Source organism: Notolepis coatsorum (assembly GCF_963971535.1).
Source record: "Notolepis coatsorum genome assembly, chromosome: 18".
NCBI lineage: Eukaryota > Metazoa > Chordata > Actinopteri > Aulopiformes > Paralepididae > Notolepis > Notolepis coatsorum.
The window spans coordinates 64161323-64188926 of NC_140182.1; the positions used below are offsets into that span (position 1 = coordinate 64161323).

At 44.6% G+C, this 27604-nt stretch overlaps 1 protein-coding gene across 2 annotated transcripts in view; it reads left to right on the forward strand.

The window, feature by feature from the left end:
• frmd5a (FERM domain containing 5a) overlaps nt 1–27604 on the forward strand; it is a gene marked incomplete at both ends in the record, with an annotated part of 294584 nt that overhangs the window by 208929 nt on the left and 58051 nt on the right. Inside the window, one exon of one of the 2 annotated variants that reach the window (XM_084334982.1) lies at nt 25641–25745. The exons of the other annotated variant lie outside the window; for it this stretch is intronic. Within the exon in view, the coding sequence (XP_084191108.1) occupies nt 25641–25745 (105 nt within the window). The remainder of the gene's footprint in view (nt 1–25640; nt 25746–27604) is intronic. 2 annotated transcript variants of the gene reach the window in all.

Genomic DNA, 27604 nt, shown 5'->3' on the forward strand with positions numbered 1-27604 from the left:
TCGAATAGACAACCAGGTCATCGAGATAGGCATTACAATTTGGAACACCAGCCAGGACTAGGGTCACCATTCGCTGGAAAGTGGCCGGGGCATTACGCATTCCAAAAGGCATTACAGTATATTGCAAAAAATTGTCAGGAGTAACAAACGCAGAGATTTCCGAGGCACGGGGGGTCAAAGGGACCTGCCAGTAACCCTTTAACAAATCTAGTTTGCTAACATAGGTGGCAGATCCAAGGTTGTCAATACAATCTTCCATGCGGGGCAGTGGGAAGGAATCAGGCACGGTGACAGCATTTACCTTTCGGAAATCAGTACAAAATCTAGGAGTTCCATCCGATTTGGGAGCTAACAAGCAAGGTGAACTCCAGGGACTGCAACTTGGCTTGGCTAAACCATGTTTTAACAAATAGTCAACCTCCTGTTGCATCATGGCCCTCTTGGTGATGTTAACACGGTATGCATGTTGCTTGATAGGCACAGCATTGTTAACTTTAATATCATGGGCCAATACAGAAGTACAGGAGGGAACATCACCAAACAGAGCCATGTAGGCCTGAATCAAATTTGTGATGTCCTCTCGCTGCTCCTCAGGTAAGTGTGCTAAGTGAGTGGGCAGGTTCAATAACATCTCAGTGTTGGACAATCTAGCACCCTGATGGGCTGCATTGCGCAACTCCAAGCCATCTACGTCCTCACCACTAACGTCAGGAGAGTCCGGAACTATTGGAGTTGAGGCAACAGCAGAGACGGCCAGTCCGGCTGTCTGGTCTGAGGTCTTCACCTGCACACTATCTCTGGAAAAATATGGTTTAAGCATATTGATGTGGCAAACACGAGAGTGACGTTTACGATCAGGGGTGCGAACCACATAGTCTGTATCACTTATCTTCTTGTCTATTGCATACGGTCCGGAAAAACGAGCGGAAAGAGCAGAACCAAGGATAGGTAACAGGACTAGAACCTTATCACCTGGCTGGAAAGATCGAGAAACAGCTTTCTCGTCATAGTGCCGTTTCATAGTTCTCTGGGAAGAAGAGAGCGCTTCTTTTGCGAGAGAGCACGCCTGATGCAGTCGCTCTCGAAACTGGCTAACAAAATCTAGAACATTAGTGGGTGTGCTGGCACCCTTTGACATGAACCGTTCTTTAAGAACTTTCAGAGGCCCTCTAACAGTGTGCCCAAAAACGAGCTCAGCAGGACTGAAACCAAGAGACTCCTGTATGGTCTCTCGCGCAGCAAATAGAACAAGGGGGACACCCTCATCCCAATCTTTCTCTGTGTCTAAGCAATATTTACGCAGCATGGACTTTAAGGTCTGATGCCAACGTTCTAGAGCCCCCTGAGTTTCAGGGTGGTAGGCACTGGACACTATATGTCGGATACCCAGGGACTGTAACACTTGCTCAAATAACCTAGACAGGAAGTTGGTGCCTTGGTCCGTTTGTACTACCTTAGGCAGTCCAAACGTGGAGAAGAACTTCGTCAAAGCCTTAATTATTACAGGCGCTGTAATTCTGCGAAGAGGGATAGCCTCAGGGAAACGGGTGGCGGTACACATTATTGTCAACAAAAACTGATTGCCGGCTTTGGTCCTTGGCAACGGACCAACACAGTCAACTATGACATGTTCAAATGGTTCACCGACCGCTGGTATAGGACAGAGGGGAGCAGGTGGAATTACCTGGTTTGGCTTTCCGGTGATCTGACAAGTACTACAGGTACGACAGTACTGTGCTACATCGGACTTCAAACCGGGCCAAAAGAAATGTTGAAGTATTCTGTTGTACGTTTTAGTGACTCCCAAGTGTCCAGACCAAGGGTGGTCATGGGCCAAGAACAGTACATGCTGACGATAAACTGCAGGGACAACAATCTGATAAACAGTGCTCCAGTCTGGTACCTGATCTGGTAGCCCTATCTCCGATTGTGCATGCTCTGCCAGTCTAGTACCATGGGACCTCCATGTACGCATCAAAACTCCTTCATCCACAAAATAAGAATGCAACTCTCTCCTCTGTTCCGTTTCAAGAGAAGAGAAACATTTTGCAAGAGAAGGGTCAGCCTTCTGGGCAGTAATTAGCATTTCACGAGTAACGGGTAACTTCAATGCGTCGGAACTAGTTACAGTTGTCTGTGGGGGTACCTTACTATGAGTCGGTGGTTTGTCAGCGGTATCAGAAGTTGGAGCCAGCAACTCCTCCCTGACAAAGGCTGAAGCAAAAACAGAGTCAGACAAATTAATTTCATCACCCCTCTTTTTCAATTGAGCCCGAGTGACAACACTTGCAGAAAAAACTTCAGGGAAGTTCTGTGACAAGTCATCAGGCAGAGAATCTGTGTCTGGGTGATCCAACACTTCCAGCACAGCGTTCACCTGTCCTCCAGCTAAATCATTTCCCATGATAAAGGAAATGCCTTTAACTGGCAAGGAAGGTCTCACCCCTATTTTAAAGAAACCAGTGACCAAATCAGATTGTACATGAATACAGTGTAACGGGGCTGGCACGAAACCCATCTCAATACCTTGAACTAGGACACTAGAACCACAGGAAGATTTCTCAGACAGAGGTAGTACATCAGAGAGGATAAAGGATTGTGAGGCTCCAGTATCTCGTAAGATCTGAACTGTACACTGATCTTTTGGATCCCCTGTCAAGGAAACTAAACCCTTGGAAGTAAATGGCCTGAAACAAGGATCGAGAACATCCTGATCATTGTGCATCTGTTGATCGGAATCAGGTGCCATTTTAATCAGACCAACCCCTTTGGGTTGCCTAAAGTTCTGAGAGGACGGTTGCTGCTTACGTTTCAATGTTAAACAGTCAGAAATAACATGACCAGATTTATGACAGTAGTAACATGTCCGCTCCTCTTTTGAGCGTGGAGGTGACATTTTTGGTCGGGGGTGTGTGAATTCTGAATGGTTGGGGACAGAAGGTCTCTGAGAGAAATCATGGGGGAGAAACGAGTCACGCCTATCTACAAACACAGTTTTATGGGTTAGCGCAAACTCATCAGCTAATACAGCAGCTTGCTGCAGAGTGGACACTTTCTGCTCACTCAGGTAAATTACAATACGCTCTGGCAAACGATTCTTAAACTCTTCTAATAGAATGAGTTCTCTGAGAGAGTTAAGATCTGAGGCCTTGCTTGCTGCACACCATTTATCAAAGAGAGTTCCCTTCTCTCTAGCAAACTCTACAAAGGTCTGGTTGACAGCTCTCTTGTGACTGCGAAACCTCTGCCTATAAGCTTCGGGCACAAGCTCATATGCACGAAGGATGGCAGCCTTCACAGTATCATACAATAGACTATCTTCTAGGGAAAGTGTTGAACAAACCTCTTGGGCTTTACCAGTCAATTTGCATTGAAGCAACAAAGGCCAGACCTCTCTTGGCCAGCGCAATGAAGCAGCAATACGCTCAAACACATTAAAATAAGTATCAACTTCTGTCTCTCGGAACGGAGGCACCAAAGCAATGTGTTTACTTATATCAAAAGTGTGTGATGAATAAGCTGTGGTGGAGGACATACCCGGGCCTTGTGGAGGAGTCGGTGTAGCAGAGTTGGATCCACTCCTTAGGACTTCCAGCTCCAACCTCCGCAGTCTGAGCTCTTTTTCCACTTCATGCTCAAGCTCCAACCTACGAATGTTAACAGCCCTTTCATTTTCTGCCTCAAGCTCCATTCTACGAAGCCGATACTCCGCCTCACGTGCTTGTGCCTTCTCCTGAGCCTCCATCTGGAGACGGGCTATTCTAACCTTGACCTGGGCCCCTTCTCGAGACCCAGTTGACACAGGAGAGGTCAAGTGAAAATGTGGCAATGTGACGTTCACACCTGCCTTTTCAGCACCATGGGCTTGCTCCTCAGAAGGCGGTGCTTCTGTAGGTTCACCAGGAGGACTTGCATGTTCATCAGAGACCGCAGGTAAAACAAGCGTCCCCTGCTCCAACAGCTTATCTACCACAAGACACCTGATATCCTGCTTAAGATGCTTTTGTTGAACCGAGAGTTGAAAATGTGTGGCAATCTCCACTAAGTCTGCCTTGCGGCAGCTATCTAGCGCTTCCCAAGTAGGATTGCTCAAGAATTTCCCCAGATCAAAAGTACTAACTGCCATTATTTTTTCTTACACAAATGCCATTTTTACACAAAGTAATTAATAACTATACAAGTGTAAACAAACACAGTGCACCAAATCCATCAACCAACAATTGAACACGGGTTACAAAATCCCGGACGAGCCCCCATTTATGTTACGACCCCTGTGTGTCTAAGGGTAAAGGGCTGTAACATAACAGTTGGTTGACAGTTGGTTGAAGATGGACCACGTTTGTAAACAACAATGATATTTATTGGTAGATGCAAAGGAAGCACATGTAGCTCAGGGGTGAGCCCAGGCCAAAACAACAAACAAACACCACTATACTCCAAATAAACACAATCTAATCTATGGTAAAAGAGATTACAGTACCTAAACTACTCTTACCTAACCAAAACAGGAGAAAACAATATCCAAAGGAAATGGCAGCTCACCCCATCTGTGCTTCCTGAGAAAGGAGGAGAAAAACACATTAATGATACATACAACAAAATGGAAACATAACAAAACAATCTATAGGTAACAATGCTCTCTCTGCGGCCATACAATCACAAAGGCACTTTCACTATTACAAAGGCCTATAAACAAAAAGGGATATTATCAAAGTACAATGCCACAAAATAACACTAGGCCTAGCCTCATGCCAGAGAGAGAGCAAGACTGAAGGGAGAAAGCCATGTTTTAACAGGTGTGGGGTGATCCATGATTGGGGGGTGTGGATTGAGTGTTAGAGTCTGGAAAGCCAACCACCAATCACTGCTGTGTTGCAATAATGGAAGGATTGGCCTGGCAGGGACCAATGGGGAAGGGAACAATGGCTGGAGGGAGGAAACAAAATGGAGAACACACACACATGGAGACACACACTGGGGAATATATACATTGGGATGTAACAAAGATGAACGTACGAGATATGAATGCTGGGGAGTGTATGTTTGGTAAAGCGTTCCAGTTCGACTGTGTGTGTGTGTGCGCGTATTGGCTTCGCGATTCACTACAGGGGTTTATCGGCTTAAGCTGGGTTTTGATTATCACTTAATAAATGCAGAATACATTTTGTGCGTCTGTAATTTATGTGTAATTGTGTACTACTGTCGTGAGTTTGTGAGTCATATTCCTCTAATTTCAGCTTCCGTTATACGTTATTTGTTCCGTATGACTCGTTTCATATCTGTGTGTCTCGATTGTGCGCGCTGATTTGTTTACTTTGGCAACACGGGTCGCTAAGGAATTTAGGTTTGAGGTTGAAAGTGCACTTTTAGGTTGAAAGAACCGCCCTAATGTCAACGTGTTTCAATATAAGCAGTATGTATGGTGATAACGAGTATATTGTTAACGTAGCTCCCCCCCCCCCCCCCCCCCCCCTCCGCTGATGAAAATGAAAGTCATACCGTCATAAGTCAGCAAGGTATGACGGTATGAAAAAAATTATATTGCCCAAGCCTAGTCAGAGTCAGACACACTTAGTGGTCAGAGTCAGATACACTTAGTGGTCAGAGTCAGATACACTTAGTGGTCAGAGTCAGATACACTTAGTGGTCAGAGTCAGATACACTTAGACAGTGGTAAGAGTCAGATACACTTAGGGCGCGTTCACACCTACCCTGTTTGGTCCACTTTAAGTGGACCATGGTCCCTTTAAGTGGACCATGGTCCCTTTAGATCGATAGTCCGTTTGGTTTGTACAGGTATGAACGCAAACCGAACTATAATGAGGACCAAACAACCGAACCATGGTCCTCTTGAAAAGTTGGGACTCGGTTCGTTTCAATCGAACTATAGTACCTAATCCAGGAAGCAAAGTAGCCTACTCCTCTCTAGACTGGCGCCGCACGCGGACAGTCTCTCTCTTCCTCCCTCTCTCTCTCTCCTCTCTAGACGCAGTCTCTCTCTTCCTCTCTCTCTCTACTCTAGACTCGCGCCGCGCGCGGACCCCCCAACTTTCTCCTGCGTGAGGAGGACATTCGCGGACATTCTCTCAGATAAAGAAAAAAAAAGCTTACATACTTTTTGGGTAATTTCATAATAGCAGCGTGGATCAGCTCTGTAACAACAACGCATCTCGAGCTGCGCCTGCTTCTATGCAGAGCTGTCTAGTAGTTGGCAGCTTACGCAGGAAGGAAAGGTCTCTCTCTCTCTCTCTCTCTCTCTCTCTCTCTGCCTCTCTGCCTCTCTCTCTCTCTCTGCCTCTCTCTCTCTCTGCCTCTCTCTCTGCCTCTCTCTCTCTCTCTTCCTCTCTCTGTCTCTCTAGACTGGCGCCGCGCGCGGACAGTATCTCTCGTCCTCTCTCTCTCTCTCTCTCTCTCTCTCTTCCTCTCTCTGTCTCTCTAGACTGGCGCCGCGCGCGGACAGTCTCTCTCGTTCTCTCTCTCTCGCTCTCTCTCTATATCTCTACTCTCTAGTCGACTTGCGCCACGCTCGTAATGACAGTATCTCTCTGCTTTATCACAAGAGACGCTGTCGGCAACTGTTTACGTTTGTGAGTGCTATAGTCCAATAGATGAACGACTTGGCGACAGCATGTCCTTTGTTTACAAATTAGATCCGCACCAAACAGGGTAGTGTGAACGCAGACCAAATCAAACAATGTATCATTTTCACATTTGGTCCACCAGAAAGTCCGGACTTTCCACGGAAAGTCCGGACTTTCCCCGGACTTTCAGATGTGAACACACCCTTAGTGGTAAGAGTCAGACACACTTAGTGGTCAGAGTCAGACACACTTAGTGGTCAGAGTCAGACACACTTAGTGGTCAGAGTCAGACACACTTAGTGGTCAGAGTCAGATACACTTAGTGGTCAGAGTCAGATACACTTAGTGGTCAGAGTCAGATACACTTAGTGGGCAGAGTCAGATACACTTAGACAGTGGTAAGAGTCAGATACACTTAGTGGTAAGAGTCAGACACACTTAGTGGTCAGAGTCAGATACACTTAGTGATCAGAGTCAGACACACTTAGTGATCAGAGTCAGATACACTTAGTGGTCAGAGTCAGATACACTTAGTGGTCAGAATCAGACACACTTAGGGCGGAATCCACAAAGGGTTTGCGCGGCTTTTTCCGAAGCAAAGCCGGTGCATATTGCTGTCGAAGGACGCGCAGCGGCTGTAACAAGGTGGCCCATGCGTTCAGTCAGCATTGCGTCCAGTGCAATTGGCATGTCCCCTTTCTATGTAAATGAGCCTCTTCACAGGTGCCTCTTCACAGGTGATCATGGCAGCAGTAACAGCGTGACCGCAAAATAATATTTCGAAGGAGATATCACTCTGGATGAAATCAAGGATGATATTGAGCAGCTACTCAGAGATCCCATGCAATTGTATTTATTATTTAAATATTGTTATTTAACATTGTGGGCTTTCCCAATGTTGTCGACGTTATGCTCCAGAATAAACTCTATTTATTTATTCTGAGTTGGTTTCCCACTTCATCGAACGTGGGAGAGGCAGCAATGCAGCATTCAACCGGGCTCACATCAGAACGTGCGGTGTGATCGAGCGCACATTTGGCTGCGCTTTAGATGCCTCAATCGCACTGGAGGGGCAATGCTTAATTAATACAGTCCCCAAAAAGTGTGCCAGATAATTGTGGTTTAAGTTTATTTGGATCCCCATTAGCCACAGCACTGCTTCTTCCTGGGGTCCATAACACGTAAAATACAGTTACAGACTTTATACACTCACAACATTCACATGGCATACAGTTAGACAATTAAAACAACAATAAATAATCAATTCATAATACAATACAACAATACATACTCTTAAACAATTCATAATACAATACAACAATACCTACTCATAATTAATTCATAATACAATTGTCATGTTTTAGACTCGGATACGTGAAAATTGTAATAAGATATGTAAAGATAAAAGAGATTAAACACTTTTGACGGTATGCAAGCTAAATCTTCCCGTTTAAAGTCGATTTGTAGCCAAACGGTGCGGTGAAACTTTCCGAAAAGCAATAGCGCTGTGACTTGGAGCAAGACGGTCGTTTTGATACCTTTCACGTGTATGGGGCGCGAACGCTCTGGCAGGAGTTTTGTTTGCAAAATCGGTGGAATAAAGAAATAAAGAATAAAAAGAGTATAGATTACTATAGTGTGGGTGGCAACCTGGCTTCGCCAGGTCACCCACACTAATTATGAAATCGAATATATAGGCCATGGCTTTCCAACTTAATAAAGCTATTTTCAAGTCTTACTGGACAAAATAAATACAAAGAAAATATGAATTAATGTTCAATCTAAATAATACCTATTCTGTATTAGAAAATCCAGCTTTCAAGAATATATCTTTGTATCTTTTCAATGTAATGTAAATTATAAAACAGTAACCTCACAAAGATATGCATAACTTGCAATAAGGGTATAAAACGAATTTATTACACACGTAATCCTTAGAATGATTGTATCATAAGCATCTTATATCATCATCATAAATCAAACCAAAACATAATTTTGAGGCATCAAAATAGTTTTCAATTATTTTCTTTATCTCTCTGTATAGTTGCATACTTCAATCAATTCAGTCAACTTTGCCATCAAACTCTCGCCTCGCACAGGTTTAATGTGTCTCGACTGGGACGGTAAATTGGGAATTTTCTCTGCAGTTCATCTGTAATGTACATTTTCGCTTTGGCATATTGTGAGCAGAATAAATGTCGGTCCGATCTGTCCGCTTCCTCCTCTGTTTGTGTGTGAGCGCAGTAGAGCCGCTCACAAAGCATTCTCTGGGAAAACGTCACACACAACAAACAGAGTACCGTGGTATTCGGTGCAACGCGCCAGTCAATTTAAGAATATGCATAATGGTCCCACGGAAAACAATGAAATCCGGACTGATATCTGCCAACAGCGCTGCTGTCAGGAGTGCAGAATGCTCTGTGACTCCCGCGAGCAGATCAGTCAAAATAATGGGCGCGTCAACGCTGGTATCATCCGCGCAATGTCCGTTTATTGGATATGCTCCAAACAAGGAGCAAAATCCGCGGGTGCGATTAGCTTCGCGCAATCCATTCTTTGTGGATTCCGCCCTTAGTGATCAGAGTCAGATACACTTAGTGGTCAGAGTCAGACACACCTAGTGGTCAGACATTCCTAGTGTTTTTCGAGTTCTGCCATCGTGATTTGTTATTTGTGAGCTCCCTCCTCATCCTAATCAAACCTACCGGTATATATACTGTTGGTCTTCACACTAGGGAGGTCACAGAGGGTAAGAGTCTGGCTATAGACCAGCTGCTGCATGCCAGGACTGTGAATATGACCTAGTCCAAACAGGCTGTAAATAACCTAAATTACTTCCAACACTTTTTAGACGTACGTTTACGGTAGACTCTGTTATCTGATTGGTCAGGCTGGTCTAATGCTCAGAGGAGGAGATACTCCATCAGTATTCATTAGAAACTCGCCTGCGTCCCTCCTCTCTACTTCCTGTCTTCTCTGCTGCACAATCACACCCATCTCCTAATTAGAGAGACTGTTAGTGGAGACTAATGCAGCTGTACTCCGTGTGGAGCAGAGACAGGGGAGGGGGAGACAAAGCAAGGGAGGCAGGTGGAGGGAGATGGAGAAACAAAAGGAGGGGAGAGATAGAGAGAGATGCAGGAGGAGGGGAGAGAGATATGCAGGAGGGGAGAGAGAGAGGAGGAGGAGAGGAGAGAGAGACAGGAGGGGGGAGAGAGAGAGATGCATGAGGGGGAGAGAGATAGGAGCGAGTGAGAGAGACAGGAGGAGGGAGAGAGAGAGAGAGAGAGAGAGAGAGAGAGAGAGAGAGAGGAAGGAGGTAAAGAGAGGGGGGGTAAGTGGAGGGAGAGGGAGAAACTGGAAGAGGGGAGAGAGAGAGATGCAGGAGGGGGGACAGAGAGAAAGAGAGGAGGGAGACAAAGAGGGGGCAGATGGAGGGAGAGAGAGCGACGGGAGGACACAGAGAGAGAGAAAGAGGGAGGGGATGGGAGGCAGGGAGGATGGGGTGTTGAATACTAACAAACTTGCAGTTTCTTTGCAACAAAAGAGAAGCATCCTGTCTGGCTTCACCACAATGTGCCATCCTTTCTCTGTAAAGCACACTGTACCTCTAGGCAGGGCTGTACGCTAAGCTTTTTCACTAGGGGCACACTTGCCCCTAAAGTAGAAATTTAGGGGCAAAAAATATGTTTTAGGGGCAAATTTTTAAATAACAATTTTACCATTATAGTGCAAAAAAATATGTTCCTCCTGCCTCATTACTGTGGTCCTTTTATTTAACATTTAAGTGCTTTTGTTGTCAGGTTTGTATCTTTTATAATGAACCAACTAGGGCTGGGCGATATGGCCTAAATATGATATCACAATATTTTCTGACCTTTCGGCGATACACGATACACATCTCACAATGTTTTTCTTTTTTACCCCAAACAATTCATTATGAGGCTTACCAAGACAGTATGAGTTTGCAAGCTAACATTAAAGACAAAATAAAATACCCATGCATTTAGCATTTTTATATTATATATTAGATTTAGATTATTGGATTATTAGATTATATATTGCATATATTTAGCAATGAGATATTATATGATTTAGATATGAAATATGATGAATTGAAAATGGGGGACCCTGATGTAAACAAGACAAAAGTCTTTCTCTGGTCTGCATCCCCTTAACAATTGTATGTATTGAGCTGTACTGTACCCATTCTGCAATATGTTAATACAGTTTTAAACCAATCAATCAATAAATAAATAGCATTTTAGCATTTTTATGAAACTACTGTATATTTGTATGTCTCTAAATGTTTTGATGAATTGAAAATGGAGGACCCTTATGTAAAAAAGCCGAAAGTCTCTCTGGTCTTCATCCTCCTGTACTGTATTGTACCCATTATGCAATCTGTTAATAAAGTTCTCATTCATTCATTCTGACGGAAAAACAGAATAATTTTGATTGACAGTAGAGTCTGCCAATTACGTCACAACGCTTGCACCCGCCCTGCTGTTCTTAGCACCAATCGGCAAGCGCATTCGTTTTTGACTTCCTGAATGCCCCGTGTGCTGACATCAACAAAGCTACTTACATTAGCTCCCCGCGGCCCACGAGTAGGAGACCAGTGCTCTGCAGGATGACTAAATGAGGCATAATGATTTTACCTCAACGAATGTTATAATAAAAGCCTTTCCATACATCTGTCTGATTGAAAACTTTATTAACAGACCGCGGAATGGGCATATCTCAGCACAGGCTGAGATATGAACGAGTAACGTGTGGACCAGATTGACGCGACACAAGGTTTACACAACAGCCCCCACCCCTTGTTTTATTGTATTTGTACCTGTACTACCTGCTGTCAGCTGTTTATCTCTCTCTGTGAGCTTGATTAGCTCACGTTAGCTAGCGTTAGCTCCGCGGCTAACCCTGAACTAAATCAATGACATCATTTCGAGTAGTTTTCACTGCACATAGAAGCAGCCAAACAGCGGGAGAATTTCGGGAGCATATGGCCAAAACCCAGTTAGGAACCATCGATTCCCATCCATACTACTAACTTTACTTTTCTTCATAGCTAAATCAGACAGCCAGTCTATCAGAGTGAGTGCTCAGTTGATTTTCCCCGCTGATCATACCTGAGTGCTCAGCGTCATCACACGCCTTGGATCATTTAGGAGTGAAAATGCGAATGCAAGGCTTGAAATCCCTACTCGCAAGCCCGCCCCCAAATATTATTTACCAATCGCAACGGCCAATTAAAGGGGCAATTTGCGATGAGATCATCGCAGCGTACAGCCCTGCCTCTAGGCCATCCTGCCTCCACATTATGGGTTTGTGTTGGCTGATGCAACCTGACATAATACTTTATAGTATACATAATAATATATTATGCATGATACTTTTATACTATAATACATAACATGGTTTCTGTGTGTTTTTCTGTGTGTAAAGCGCGACTGCACACGTGTTAGTCTGCCCTGTGTGCATGTCTAGCACAATACACCCATCTGTGCGTTTCTATTTTCACCAGGCCTAGCGAGATGGGTTAGTGAGATTACGGGTGAGGGACCCTTCTAGAAGTGACAATAGCAGGCACCCACAGAGACCCTCAGTCAACCTCCGTCTCGCCCACAGAAAGGCCAGATACCTCCAGTAGCAGCGGAGATCCCATCAACGTTTTTTTGTTGGCCGGAGAGAGAGAGAGTCGCTGCCATTAACCAACAACCTTGCATTGACAGGCCTCTCCTCCTAATGGAGTGTCCGTTAGCGGGGCCAGAGTAACGCCGGCGGAGAGGAGCGCTGCCACTGACAGTTCCGCTGCCATCACAGGGCCAATGAGCAGGGGAGCGACGAGGGAGATAAATGGCCTGCCCTGCAAGGCAGAGCCTGACCTCGGATGGCCTCTTCTTTCCCCTCTCAGACAGGAAGTCGTTATGAGGCCGTCGTTGTGAGGCTTACTTACACATGGACATCTACATTCCTATGTCAGTAGGCTCGATCTCACGCCCTCCCTCGCCCTATCCGCTCCATCTCCACCTCCGCCTGCGGAGGGGTCGCCGTACTGAAGGGGCATCCCGAAGCAATTAGTGGGGGAGGGGATGATAGATGCTGACTCGTGAAACTCCACTACCCCTTAAACTGTAGCGAAATAAACACAGAAGGAAGGTGGAAACTAATTACACAAATGAGTTGGTTCCCCGTTGACTGTCCCTGTTAATCGTCAAATAATCTTTTGTCGTGTGCCTATAGGCAACTTGACGAGTGGCTTTCCTTTGTTTTAATTTGACAAAGGTTAATTGCAGGTAGCCATGGCGATGACTGCTTTTTTCCTCCAGTGGATACAGCTCAATGATGGTGGAGAGGGCAAAGAGCTTAGAGTACAGGAAGATGGCAGGAAGTGAATGGGAGGCAATGTCCTCACTAAAAAATCTATACCATGTCATTCTCACTGTTCATGAAACTGTCATATGTGCACATTTACAATTGTCTGTGGAAGGGCCAAGGCTAAGATAATAGCCAAATACTCTAGTTACCCAAACAACTGCCTCTTTGCACTGCTGCGGTCAGGCAAGCGCTACCGTAGTCTCATGGCCAGTACAGAGAGACCCAGGCCATCCGGATTCTCAATGACTATGTAAAATCAACCCATCCATCTACACTCATTGCACACACATCCACATGCACAATGGACCTCATTCACCAACATTGTCTTAAGATTTCTCTTACGACAACCTAGGGGTGGACGGTATAAACGGTATACGGTATAAACGGTATGAATTTGCGCTACGGTATGGATTTTGACTATACCTTGTGACCGGTAGACAGAGCAGCTAGTCACAGCAGTAGCAATGGCGTTAACGTTACTTGACGATTCACTCTGCGTCTGCAGTGGTCGTTGCATAGTGTTATTGTACTGTTGTTACTGTAGTTATAGTGTTATTGTACTGTTGTTAGTGTAATTGTACTGAGTTCCACTTGTTCACGGACCTTGCCATAATAGTTTTGGCATTTCAATTTGGCGAAGGAGGCTGAGAGGAGACTTGCTATAGCGCAGCAACTGGGCTAACGTTAGCTGCTAAGCTAACTCACGTTAGCCACGTTCTAACGGCACCAGTTCCATTAGTGAGGAAAGATGGGGGGGTTATATTGACGAGGCTTGACAACTTCATATTTCAAAGATAACTTCACATTTATTTGGCTATTCGTTTCTTTATATCGCTTTATCCATCGGGCTTCTCCCGTTTCTGTGTGTTGACAAATCCTGGTGTGACATCATCACCTACGGCATCTTAGGAAGCTCAAACCTCAAACTCAAACCTATTACATCACGCTCTCTCTCTCTCTCTCCCTCTCTACGTTGTCAAACATGTACACTAAAGTTAAAGGGGCTATGTATTGCTATTCCTAGCACTATTTGGGCAACTTTACACAATTCCTGTGAGTCTATGTAACACATCTGTAAGGTTTATTCCAAAAATAATCATTGTTTTATATTTCTAATCAAGTACTCAAAACCAGCATTTTTCTGTCTTAGGATTTCAAGCTGTTATTGGCTTGGCTCCACCCATACTAGCAGAATGCTTTGAGTGACAGCCACCCACCAAATAGCTCCGCCCATCTCCCCGTCCTTCCTTCCAGGTGAAGGTTTCAGGTTTCAGGTTTTTATTTCGACACAAAACATATACCGATTTTACTAACTAATACAACATGGCTGTACATTATGTTTGGGATCCAGAGAGCGAACCACACTATGATTCAGAAGAAGAAGTCGAGTTGCAACAGCGAGGCTTGCAAATAGTTTCCGATTGGTACGTTTATCTTGTATGTATGTAACGTTAGTATAATGGCTTGCCGAAAAGAGCGAGTAACGTTAGTACTTATATAATCCAAGCCACAAATATAAATAAACTCACCCACTGTCGAACACACACACTAACGTTAGATTGTACTCACCCCCCAAACAATGGTTCCCCACACACACACACGTGAACAGTGAACGTAGTTAGTTAGCTCACTAATTACGACATATCTACTTGTACTTCTGTCGCGTCCCAAATAGTAGGTACAACTCCTTTGTTTAGCACCATCCAGGATGCCACCCCAGCATCAAAAAATTTATTATATACCCCACCGTCGAACACACACAGTAACGTTAGATTGTACTCACCCCCCAAACAATGGTTCCCCACACACACACACGTGAACAGTGAACGTAGTTAGTTAGCTCACTAATTACGACATATCTACTTACTACTTCTGTCGGGTCCCGAATAGTAGTAAACTCCTTTGTTTAGCACCATCCAGGATGCCACCCCAGCATCAAAAAGACCTTGATTGACAACGTCTTCGGTGGAAAAATGTGCAGTACAAACCCGAGTATGAGACGTTGCGACAGAACTAGGAGGGTCCCCAAAAACGAACTTGGTCCATTGCTGGCGAAGTTCGGCATCCACGGGAAAAGCGTGCAAAAGAGGTATTCCATACAGACACGCCCCTCCAGCTCATTATAATAATAATAAACGTTATTTGTATAGCACCTTTCATACAGAAACTGCAGCTCAAAGTGCTTCACAACAGAAAAAAGACGGGCATAAAAATGAGCACATAAAGTGCAGACATATTAACACTTTGAGTGCCAATGACGAGAATTCTTTTTATTTCATGCCAACCGTTCAGTGCCAACGACGAGAAATCTCGTTATTAATCGTTATTTTTTTTATTAGCGATTTCCATTCATTTTTCATCAGACTAGCCTCACGTTACCACTGGGACAAGGGAAAATACCGCTCCCTATCGTCTCCCGGATGGTAATGCACCCTTTGGATTGGACTGAATGAAAACGCATGGGGAAAAGAAAATCCAGAATCCACATTTTACTTGTCAGGCATGTAATCCGAGCCGATTGCAGTCTTTGTGGTCCCTCAGAACAGCGTGGAATATGTGTTTCAAGCACCCAGCGTTGGATCAATAAACGCGATCGATATTTGGAATGGCTATCAGGAATTGGAATAATCTTTTTGGAGAACATCTGATCTGAGGTAAGGAATCTATTTTACCAGTCTTGGGATAATCAGAGCTTTTTTCACAGATATATCAGTGTCCCATATGTGTGTATGTGTGTGTGTGTGTGTGCTGATCAGGAAATAAGATAATCGATTTTTCAGCCCGCTTCTATAGCATGCATAAGTACACATATACTATCGATAATCTAGCATTTATTTGAAAACGATTAATAAATAGGCAGAAAAATTACAGTTTTTTGTGTATTCCAGTAAAGGGCAATTCCTGCAGAATAACTTTTTTTTCTGAAAATTTTCAAAAACTAGCGTTTTTCAAAATGGTATAAAACGAAAATGTACAGATGAAAAAACAATCCGTTTCCACAATGTTGACTGCAAGCAAGTCATTGATAAGCGACGGGCGTATTAGACACATAGCCATAATTTAAGATATAGTTTATGCATTCGCAAATGTGCTCACCCTCTCATTGAATAGAGCGTTGGCACTAAATCGTGCGCCCCCTGCTGGCACTCAGTGTTAAAATCACAGTTTTTCACATGATCTAACATCCCAACGGGCCACCTTGTTTATGGTTTGATTCAGTTTTAAATAGACAATAATAAAAAGAGTAAGATAAGATAGACAGTAAAATAGTGCAATAGTGCAGTGCAATACAATTGTTGAATAGAATAGACATAAAATGAGCACATAAAGTGCAGACATATAAAATATATATATTTTTTTACAGTGCAATCAAATAGTTCTGGATTACTGCTCAACAGTTCAAAGTCGTCTTTACCTTCTCTGTTTGGTATCCAAAGTTTAAAACTCGACAGTCTTCCCTCCTGTTTGATACCCACTTTGACCCTTTGAACCTCCCACTAAGTGGCGCAGTGGGCAAGGCGCTCGCCACTAATGCAGGAGATGCTGGGTTCGAGCCCAGCTCTCGGCATTGCTACCAGCTTGGCTGGTCGTTCATACTAACACAATTGGCAGTGTTAGGGGTGGGAAGCTGGTGGGGTGGGGATTGGACGTTGTGGACAGCGACTCCTACAGGTCGGTTGGTGCGCCTGCGCAGTAGAATCAGGAAGCAACAGGGGCGGCGTGTCACTCCCACGCAGACCCTTGCCGCTGAGAGATCGCGCTGTGCAGGTGAAAAGATGCGACGGCTGCCTCCTCGTGTACCGGAGAGGACACGTGATGCAAGGCTTCGTCCACATTGCAGCCGGCTTCTGGGAGGCATGGCCTAACAGCGTTCGAGACAGGGGAGGGTAGAATTGGACAATACGAAATTGGGATGGGAGAAAAATAGAAAAATGGGAGAAAAAGTAGATAAAAAAAAAGAACCTCTCACTCAGGGCAAACCTCCCTCTCAGGGCGCAGTTCCCTCTCTCAGGGTGCAGTTCTAGGCCTGGGCTCTACACAGTTTTAAAGCCTGACAGTCTTTCTTGTTTGATACTCACAGTTTAATACCGGACAGTTTTGAACCTGTAATAAAAAGTAATAGACAGAGTAAAATAATACAGTGCAATAAAATAGTAGAATAGAATAGATAGTAAAATGGGCGACTAGGTGGTGCAGTGGGCAAGGCACTCACCACCAATGCAGGAGACGATGGGTTCGAGCCCAGCTCTCCGCATTGCCATCAGCTTGGCTGGTCGTTCATACTAGGGATGCACCGATATGAAAAATTGCCACCGATACCGATTGTTCAACTAACACAATCGGCCGATACCGATATTTGTGGCAAAATATTTTTTTTTAATATTTTTTAAATATTAATTTTTTTTGTAATATTTTTTTTTGTAATATATATATATATATTTTTTTATGAAACTACTGTATATTTGTCTTACAAATTGTGCTCACCGATATGAACATAGGCCTCTTTACTTACTTAAAAAAAGGAAACATCAAGAAATAGCACTATCTCTCTCCCAGTATGTTCTGCAGGGCTGCAGCTAGATACTAGTTCTCCCAGCATGGTCTACCTGCTGGGCTGCAGCGAGATACTATTGTCTCAACCAATGACATTTTGATTGACAGTCGATTCTGCCAATTACGTCACACACCGCTTGCACCCGCCTCTGCTGTTACCACCAATCGGCAAGCGTGTTGCATTTTTTACTCCTGCTTTTGTCCGCCATTGATTTTGACGACAGAGGTTTTCTAGAACAACAACACGGCGCGGCCGACGTTTAGCTTTTAGCTCCGCAGGATGACTTAAATGAGCCATAATGATTTTACTGCAACTAATGTTATAATAAAACAAAGCCTTTCTATACATGTGTCTGATTGAAAACGTTATTAACAGATTGCAGAATGGGTAAAACTCAGGGCTCTGTGAGCAACGGAAGGAACTGAGCTAGTATGAACGCTTGCTACGTTCGGGTAAATAATATGCTGATGTTATGAACGTGTAACACTAACTATATAATGTTAATGCCACAAAACGAATGCCTTGTTAATCATAAGTAGTAACTTTGATGCAGTAGCTTGTGTGTGGGCCGGGGGCGGCGTTGTGCAGGTAGGTCGCGAGTGAACTTTTTTTTGTCTTGACGCTACACAAATTGATGGATATTTATCGGCTACTGCCATGTTATAATAAAACAAAGCCTTTCTATACATGTGTCTGATTGAAAACGTTATTAACAGATTGCAGAATGGGTAAAACTCAGGGCTCTGTGAGCAACGGAAGGAACTGAGCTAGTATGAACGCTTGCTACGTTCGGGTAAATAATATGCTGATGTTATGAACGTGTAACACTAACTATATAATGTTAATGCCACAAAACGAATGCCTTGTTAATCATAAGTAGTAACTTTGATGCAGTAGCTTGTGTGTGGGCCGGGGGCGGCGTTGTGCAGGTAGGTCGCGAGTGAACTTTTTTTTGTCTTGATGCTACACAAATTGATGGATATTTATCGGCTACTGCCATGTTATAATAAAACAAAGCCTTTCTATACATGTGTCTGATTGAAAACGTTATTAACAGATTGCAGAATGGGTAAAACTCAGGGCTCTGTGAGCAACGGAAGGAACTGAGCTAGTATGAACGCTTGCTACGTTCGGGTAAATAATATGCTGATGTTATGAACGTGTAACACAAACTATATAATGTTAATGCCACAAAACGAATGCCTTGTTAATCATAAGTAGTAACTTTGATGTAGTAGCTTGTGTGTGTGTGGGCCGGGGGCGGCGTTGTGCAGGTAGGTCGCGAGTGAACTTTTTTTTGTCTTGACGCTACACAAATTGATGGATATTTATCGGCTACTGCCATCGGCACATTCGAGCTTATCGGCCGATAGGCCGATTGCAGTCAACAAGGCACTTATCGGCCGATACCGATACCCGACCGATAGATCGGTGCACCCCTAGTTCATACTAATACAATTGGCAGTATTAGGGGGTGGGAAGCTGATGGGTGGGGATCGGACGTTGTGGACAGCGACTCCTACAGGTCGGTTGGTGCGCCTGCACAGCAGAATCAGGAAGCGACGGGGGCGGCGTGCCCTCCAAACGCAGCCCCCCCGACGCTGAGAGATCGCGCTGTGCAGGTGAAAAGATGCGACTGCTGCTTCCTCGAGTACCGGAGGGGACACGTGATGCAAGGCTTAGTCCACATTGCAGCCGGCTTGTGGGAGGCATGGCCTAACAGCGTTCGAGACAGGGGAGGGTAGAATTGGACTATACGAAATTGGGATGGGAGAAAAATAGAAAATGGGAGAAAAAGTAGATAAAAAAAAGGATAGTAAAATTATGCAATTATGCAGTGCAATAAAATAGAATGGACAGAGTAAAATAGTGCTACAGTACAATCAACAGCGGAGTGTATTAGAAGGCTATAGTGAAGAGGTACGTTTTTATCTTAATTTAAAATATTCACTCTGTTTTGAATTTGATGCTAATTTGCAATGCATGAGGGTCATCCTTTTGTGTTAAATGGCTGCATAAAGCAAGCATTTGTTGACTCTCATGTTGATAAGAGGATTAAAACTTGGAACTTGAAAAAGATCCGTTTAAGGTAGATACAAAATTTAAAAAATTGCGATTAATCGCGAGTTAACTATGGACAATCATGCGATTAATCAGATTAAATATTTTTGAATTTGAATAATATAGACATAGTAAAAACATGACATTCTTTAAAATTCTTAAAATAAAATACATTTAATTAAAATTTAAATAAATGTAAAATAATAATAACTTTATTTATATAGCACCATTCATACATATTGCAGCTCAAAGTAGTTTACACAAAAAACGAAACAAGGATAAAAAAAATTATAAAAACGGTAATAAACAATTACTATCATCTAGATAAGATAGTAAAAATAGCTAAATAACACAAACGGTAAGACAATAACATAAGACAATAAAAAAATTACAAATACAATTATAATAAAGACCAAAAAATAAGAGTTAAAATAATAAAAATAGCTAAATTAGATAGTAAACAATAAGAAAAAATGAAATAACAGTAAAATAAGACATTAATAAATAATAAAAAAAAACTACATAAAATAATGATAACAAATAATAAAATAAGTAAAAAATAGAAAAAGAAAAAGAAAAATAAGACAATAAAAGAAAGATAATAATCAATTTAAAAGCTAGTTTAATTTAAAAAGGTATGTTTTGAGTTTTTTTTTTTTTAAGTGCCAACCGAGTCTGTTGTCCTAATGACCAGAGTGTTTAACAGTTTTGGGGTGTAGTAGCTGAAAGCACTGATCACAACATGTTACGTTACCACTTGTAACTCTGCTGTGGACACTGTGCACCCGGCACTAGCAGACACAGACAGAGGGAGGCTACTGATGTCAGTGGGTGGTGGTGGTGACGATGACGATGATGATGATGATGATGATGATGAAGAAACTATGAAAATCACTTTCTTCTTCTTCGTGCATTTTTTGGCGTCGCCGATAAAATGTCCTCTCTGTGCTTGACCCATCCTGTTGTCCTTCCCCCCCAAGGGCAGCCAGGAGGCTGTTGACTGACCTCATTACACAGCTCCGCTAAAAGGCCCCCAGCGAGACAGACAGCTCGGGGGATGTGGCCCATGGGCATCACGCTTTCCCTGGCATGGAGAGAGAATAGGGAGGGGGAGGGTGCATCGGACTGGCACTCGCATTAATCTCGACTCTCTCCCCTGACAGTGATCTATCACACCCTGCCTCCTCCGTCACATTTATTGCTAATAACACTCCGGCGCAATCTCTTTAACGCCACACAAATGTCAAGATGCAGAAATGTCAAAATTGGAACAAGGCACACACTTCTCTTATGGAAATCTGAAGATTTTTAAGGGGGTGAAACCTCCCACGTATAATCTTCCTGAGCCATCTGGTTATTATACTCCCTCAGATTTCACGAGCCCACGGTGTCCAGGGTGGTTTGTGAGATTATCCAAATGTAGTGGCGGGCCTGATCTCTGCCAACGATGACAGGGCCTACCTGGAAGAGGTAGAGAATCTGTCACAGTGGTGTCAGGAGAACTGCCTCTCCCTGAACGTCAGCAAAACAAAAGAGATGATTGTGGACTTCAGGAGGTCGGGGGTCAAGGACTACAGCCCCCTCAGCATCGACGGGGCACCGGTTGAGAGAGTGAACAGTTTCAAGTACCTCGGAGCCCACATATCCGAGGACTTGACATGGACCACACACATTGACAGTGTTGTGAAGAAGGCACGACAACGCCTCTACTTCCTCAGGCGCCTAAGGAAGTTCCAAGTCAGTCAGAAGATCCTTAAGAACTTCTACTCATGTACAATAGAGAGCATCCTGACTGGCAACATCACGTCCTGGTTTGGGAATAGCACTGCACAAGACCGTAGCAGACTAACGTTCCTGTAAACATGTTGTGACCTGTGTATAGGGAGGTGTAGTGGTTACGTCATTGCCGTTTTCCGTGTTCTACCCTCTGTCCAACGCAATGTATTTCCCCATTGCCCAATACATTGCGTTGGACAGAGGGTGGAACACGGAAAACGGCAATGACGTAACCACTACACCTCCCTAGACACAGGTCGCAACATGTTTACAGGAACGTTTTGGAGTGTATTTCGTGACTGTTGGGAAGTAGGCTACACTGGCAGACCTACTTCCAGTGAAAGAAGCTAGGCTAACGGTGCGGCTGTTCCCTAAGCCCTAATGCATGCACAGAGAAGAAAAGGGTATGCAGCTGCATGTACACTGGCACACCTACTTCCAGTGAATGACGCTAAGCTAGGCTATACATAGAAAATGGTATGCATCTGCTTGTCTAACTCCAGGGTAGATGGCAGATAAGCTAATTTCCCAAAAGGTTGGCATGTTCCTTTAAGAGTCTATTCCCTTCTTACCATTAAGCCCCCCCCTCTGTACTCTACCACAATTGGTACATTCCGGATCTCCCCTCTAGAAAAGATTTTGGATTCTCCCAGTTCTGGTTGGGCAGCCAGAGATTCTACAGAGAACAAAGCGTGGAAGAGCACAGAGACAAAACAGGGTAATTTTGTTAAACAACAATAAACATAACATTTTCACTCAGAACATGCATTTGTCATCGAGGTATCTGTACATGGGCTTAGCAAGCATACTATGCAAGATATGTACTGTACGGTATAAACGGTATGAATTTGCGTTACGGTATGGATTTTGACTATACATTCATACCTTGTGACCGGTAGACTAGAGCAGCTAGTCACAGCAGTAGCAATGACGTTAACGTTACTTGACGATTCACTCAACGTTTGCAGTGGCCGTTGCATAGTGTTTAATTGTACTGAGTTTTTCTCCACTTGCTCACAGATCTTGCCATATAGTTTGGGCATTTCAATATGGCTAAGGAGGCTGAGAGGAGACTTGCTTTAGCGCAGCAACGGGCTAACGTTAGCTGCTAAGCTAACGTTCTAACGTGACTCCGTGGCACCAGTTTCATTAGTGAGGAAAGGGGGGGGGGGTTATATTGATAATAATAATAATAATGCAGGACCTGTCACAGAGGTCTTTAATTGGTTATGCAACGACACTCAATGTTAGCGGCACACACACACGCATGCATTGTCTGTAGGATCGCCGATGCGATACTCCTCTGCGCTTAACCCATCCCGCCGAGGCTTGACAACAGAGGTTCAAAGATAACTTCACATTTATTGAGTAGCCTCCAGCTGCAACCGCGGAGCGATCCCCTCACTAGACGCTGTGGCAGCCACAGAGAGCGCGCGCTAGCCCCTCCCCCTTGACCAAGCTCGGTTGAGTGCGGTTGGAGAGAGGGTCGCGGCCAGGAATTGATTGAAAACTTTATTAACAGAATGGGTACAATACAGTAAAATACTTCCCCAACCCTAACCTCTATGGTTGAGGGCCTATGTTGCTTTGTTACAGGAAGGATTACCAGCCCTGATTGTCACTCTAACCTTAACCTCTCTTAGATGAGGGCCTAAACCTAACCCTTACGGCCCTAGCACACTGCTAACGAATGAACACGGACGGACGGGCGGCTGCCGCTTCACTTCTGCTCCCATGTTAACGGACACTACTGTGCACACTGGCCGCAAGCGGGCGGACGGCAAGCTATCTTTTCCGCTTCAATTGGATTCGAGGCGGCGCGGGAGGCGTGCGCCACGCGCATTGTCACAGGAATGCTCTGTTGAATGTGCATTCCTCCGTCCGTGCACCGCGGCGCCTTCCGGGAGGTGTGCCTAACCAGGCGCGCGATCCCGCACAGAACCCGTGCGTGAAATTCATGCGCGTTCAGTGTGCTAGTGCCGTTAAGAGAAACGTCCATACTCTCCGCCAATCAGCGCACGCTCTCTGTGGCTGCCACAGCGTCTAGTGAGGGGATCGCTCCGCGGTTGCAGCTGGAGGCTATTGCATTTATTGGCTATTTGTTTCTTTATATCGCTTTATCCATCGGGCTGCTCTCGTTTCCAACTCTGTGTTGACAATGACATCCTGGTGTGACATCATCAACTACGGCAACTTAGCACGCTCAAACCTCAAACTCAAACCTATTACATCACGCTCTCTCATTGTCAAACATGTACACTAAAGTTAAGTTATGTTGGAGTTTTATTGTGTTTGAGTTGTTTGAGGGAAATAAACCTCCTGTCCTGCACAATGTTATCCATTTCAGTTTCCACCTTCTCTTTGTTGGAGGTGATGTCTGATTTGAGATTGCAGTAATTAGCATGCGATTGGTCAGGCAGGGCTTTACTCTGTACAATGGATTGCATTTGATTTTCCTTCATACATTTTGTAAGCTCCCTCAATACTTTGCCTTGTTTCTCCATTGCTTCATTTATTTTCACCCAATTGTCCTGGGTTTTGACAGCGAGTTGACTCAACTCCCTTGCAGGAGTTGCAATTACTCCTGGTAGTTCACACTGGGACACAGATTCAGAAGTGGAGGAAGGTGTGAGGGAATGTCTGGCCTCCCCTGGCACAGTGAAGGACCATACAGTTGGGAGAACATGGGCTTAATCTCCCCATGTTAGAGACAGTGTAGGGGTATAGAGGGGATTACCTTGTGGCAGGTGAAGGGATTGTGCATGGCTTCCATGTGTTCCTGTAGGATGATGAGTTGGAGTTTGGAAGTAGGTTTGAATTTGCACACCAGGTGCACCTCTGACATCATGAGTTTGCAGGGGTGTTTGGATGTCTGGACCCTCCATCTCCAGAGAGACCGATGGGGAATGGTTGTGTTGGGTATTTCCAGAATCAGACATTATGTGTGTTATCAGGGGTAATTATACCATATGTGGAGTTTGAGGGTTCCACTTAATAAAATTAAATACAGCCAGCCACACATTACCACATGAATAAATGTAAGCCTTTTCAACAAAAACTGAACACATAGGTTCCTGTGGCAAACACAATCATCAGAATAATCAAAACCTTATCACAATCTACGTTTACCTTTAAATTAAAGTTACACCTGTATAGCAGGTTTGAGTACACTTACAACATTAAACTGACAGTATATCGGCCCCACATCTGTAGCGGTGGTCAGCCCAATATAATCAAAATGTAAATGTTACAGTGGTGTATTGGGCGCCAGACAGGCTAAAACCTGTCAAATTAAATAAGCAAAATTAAAGCTTACAGTCGATACCGGTTAGCTCCAGGTAACCTCCACTACAAAAAATGAGCATGTGATAAGGTTGGAAATATTGAAATAAGAGGCAGGCAAACAGTATTCAGTGAAATAATATATACTGTATTCAAAATAATCAAGTGCAAAACAGATACATAGAATACAAGTGAAAAAGGGGAATAAGTAAAATAAAACAAACAGTCCAGATTGGGTGTGTGCTCAGTGAGTGTGTGTGTGGGGGTAGCAGGCTGGGGTAGGCTGAAGTGGTGGCTGAGGAGAGCTTGGGGGTTGTAGGAGGGAGCTGGGAGAACAGGGACAATGGAGACCTTGAGTGTCAAAGTGCAACATGGCCAAGTCCGGGTTATTTGGGATTTTGAAGACAGGTGACAGTTCAGTGAAGTAGTGAAATGAAAAGGACGGTGATCACTTATCAGTCTGTTTCACTGGTGCCTTCTCTCCACTGGTGTCTTGGAACCTCTGATCCGCCATATCCTGTGCCACTGGATCCATGAGAACTACATTTAGTAATTCCTCCAAATTGACTTATTTTATGTTGCTTTCTTTGTTTTCTTCATTCAAGCTTGGTCTCTGTCTTTGCTTGCTTGCTCTTCTCCCTTGCTCTGCTGCCCATGCTGCAATCAACTCAGCTGAGTCCTATGGCAATTAGACTGCCTGCCTGCCTGCCTTAAAGGGGCAGTACCAATAGGCTACTCTGTACAAACAATGAAAAATTCCTAAGCTAATACTGCTGGGTATTAATACTGGATGAATCCTAGAGATCACTGGCAAGGTCTAGAAAGTCTAAGCCACATGCTGCATCTACCATAAGCTTTCCCCCACGCTCTCTTCTTGGCTGTGGCTTCTCCTTGTGTGTCCTGCTGGAGTTGAGAATATTTCATTGGTCAGGTGTTTTATTTATGAGGAGGTATTAAAAACACCCTGAGTCGCTCATCATTGCCGTTCTTCTCTGTTGCAGAGGGACGCTAAGGGACTGTATCTGTTTGACATCATCTGCCATCACCTCAACCTGCTGGAGAAAGACTACTTTGGCATCAGATATGTGGATCCTGACAAGCAGCGGGTGAGTGTAAGTGTGTGTATGTATGTATGTATGTGTGTGCGTGCTTGTATGCGTGTGTGTGTATGCAGGGCTGGACTGGGACCAAAAATCGGCCCTGGCATTTTTGGCCCAGACCGTCCCACCATAATCGGTCGGACACCACCCACCAGTACACCATCCTTGCGGTCCCCTTAAATATGCGTAAACAATGAACACTACACAACAACAACCACCAAACGCACATAGCACACACATCCACACGCACACACTCACTTTAAACAAACACACTGTAGCACCCACTCCACACACTTTATAGCACACACCCACTTTAAACAAACACACTGTAGCACCCACTCCCCACACTTTATATTTATTGACGAAGGATTGCACTACAACTCGTACACCTTACTGTAAATTGTACCTAAATTGTACCTCATCCCATTTCTGCTTTGCACTATATAGTACTGTACATTAGTACACTGCATAGTTATTGAAGATATAATGCTTGTTTGCAAAGTTTGCTGGAGCCACTTCATCCAGAATGGCACACCCCGGTCAGAGAGCGGACGCAGACACAGAGAACAGTCCTTTCGTATTTATTAAGGATTCTGTTGTTGAGCGATATCTCAAGAATGCTTCCATCCAGGTCGTAGGGCTGGATGGAGCAATCAAAGATTGAGTGAGTGATGTTTTAGTTCATGAACGCACTCTCTCACTGGGAAGGCAGACAGCAATGGAACCCATGGGCGGCAAGATGGCCGCTGTATTTAAACCCATTAGGACCCCTGGGCTGTCCAGAGAGATGCCAGACTATAAATAATAGGACCCCTGGGCCATCAAAGAAGTGCCTGACTGGAAATAACAATACACAGGATAACAAATAATGGGGAATTTACAACAGCCGCCCCAAGAATAGCATAGCTATTATGTAAACAGTCAAATTCCCTAAGTGGCTACCGAGGTCTCTGATTGTCGCCATCATTTGCCACAGTCGGGTCGGGAGCGTAGGACACTTGTGGCAGGGAGGCATCCCGCCGCCCCATCAGCAACCTGTTTGGTGTCACATAATGGTGGCTTAAGGGGCCGCAACCGGGCAGGAGGTAAGTCTGCCACCATTGGAGCCACCGGCTCCCACCTCCACTTCCTACATCCTGTGCAGGTACTCTGATGATGCTTGATGGCCCGTCTTCCCCACAGGACCCAGTACTGGTGCCTGATCTCTGCAAAGACCCTATCGGGCCCTGGGTGGAGTAGGCGGGCATCTACATCCTTGATGAGTTTCGTCACTACATGGCCAGGATCGAGAACTATGGGGTGGATGTCAGTAGAACAGGAGGTGTCCAGGTGACAAGAGCGTCCACCAATTTGGAGAAGACCCATTGTATGATCCATCTCTGGTGAGAGCGTACTGAGCTTACTACTGGGCAGTACTGGGTTTCCAGCTCTGAGACACTTAAATCCCTCTGGGAAGCAGTCCGCCTGGCTGGTCTTCAGCAGGAAGACTTCGGTGTCATGCAGGTTAGGTTGAGGTAAGGAGGAGTCGGCCGCCGCCCCGTGATGGGTGAACCATGACTCGTCAGACTCATTTACCGCTTCTTCACCCAGCTTGGCAACACATCCTCCATCGAGCTTTTTGATCTCTGCTCCAGTGATTTGAGCCTTAGCTGGATCTCCTACCAGTCTTTGCTCTGTGTTACGGGGCATTGGCATGACTGCTTTGGCAGTGGCTTTCAGTGGTGGCGCGTCCTTTGCGCGGAGCAGAGGCGTGGCGTATCGGAGTGTGTCACCAACCTTCACCCTCTCAGTGCGTGCTTCCAGGATGCCCACAGTCTCGTGGTCCAGACGGGACCTTACTGCTAGCTTTTCACTTCTAAATGGAA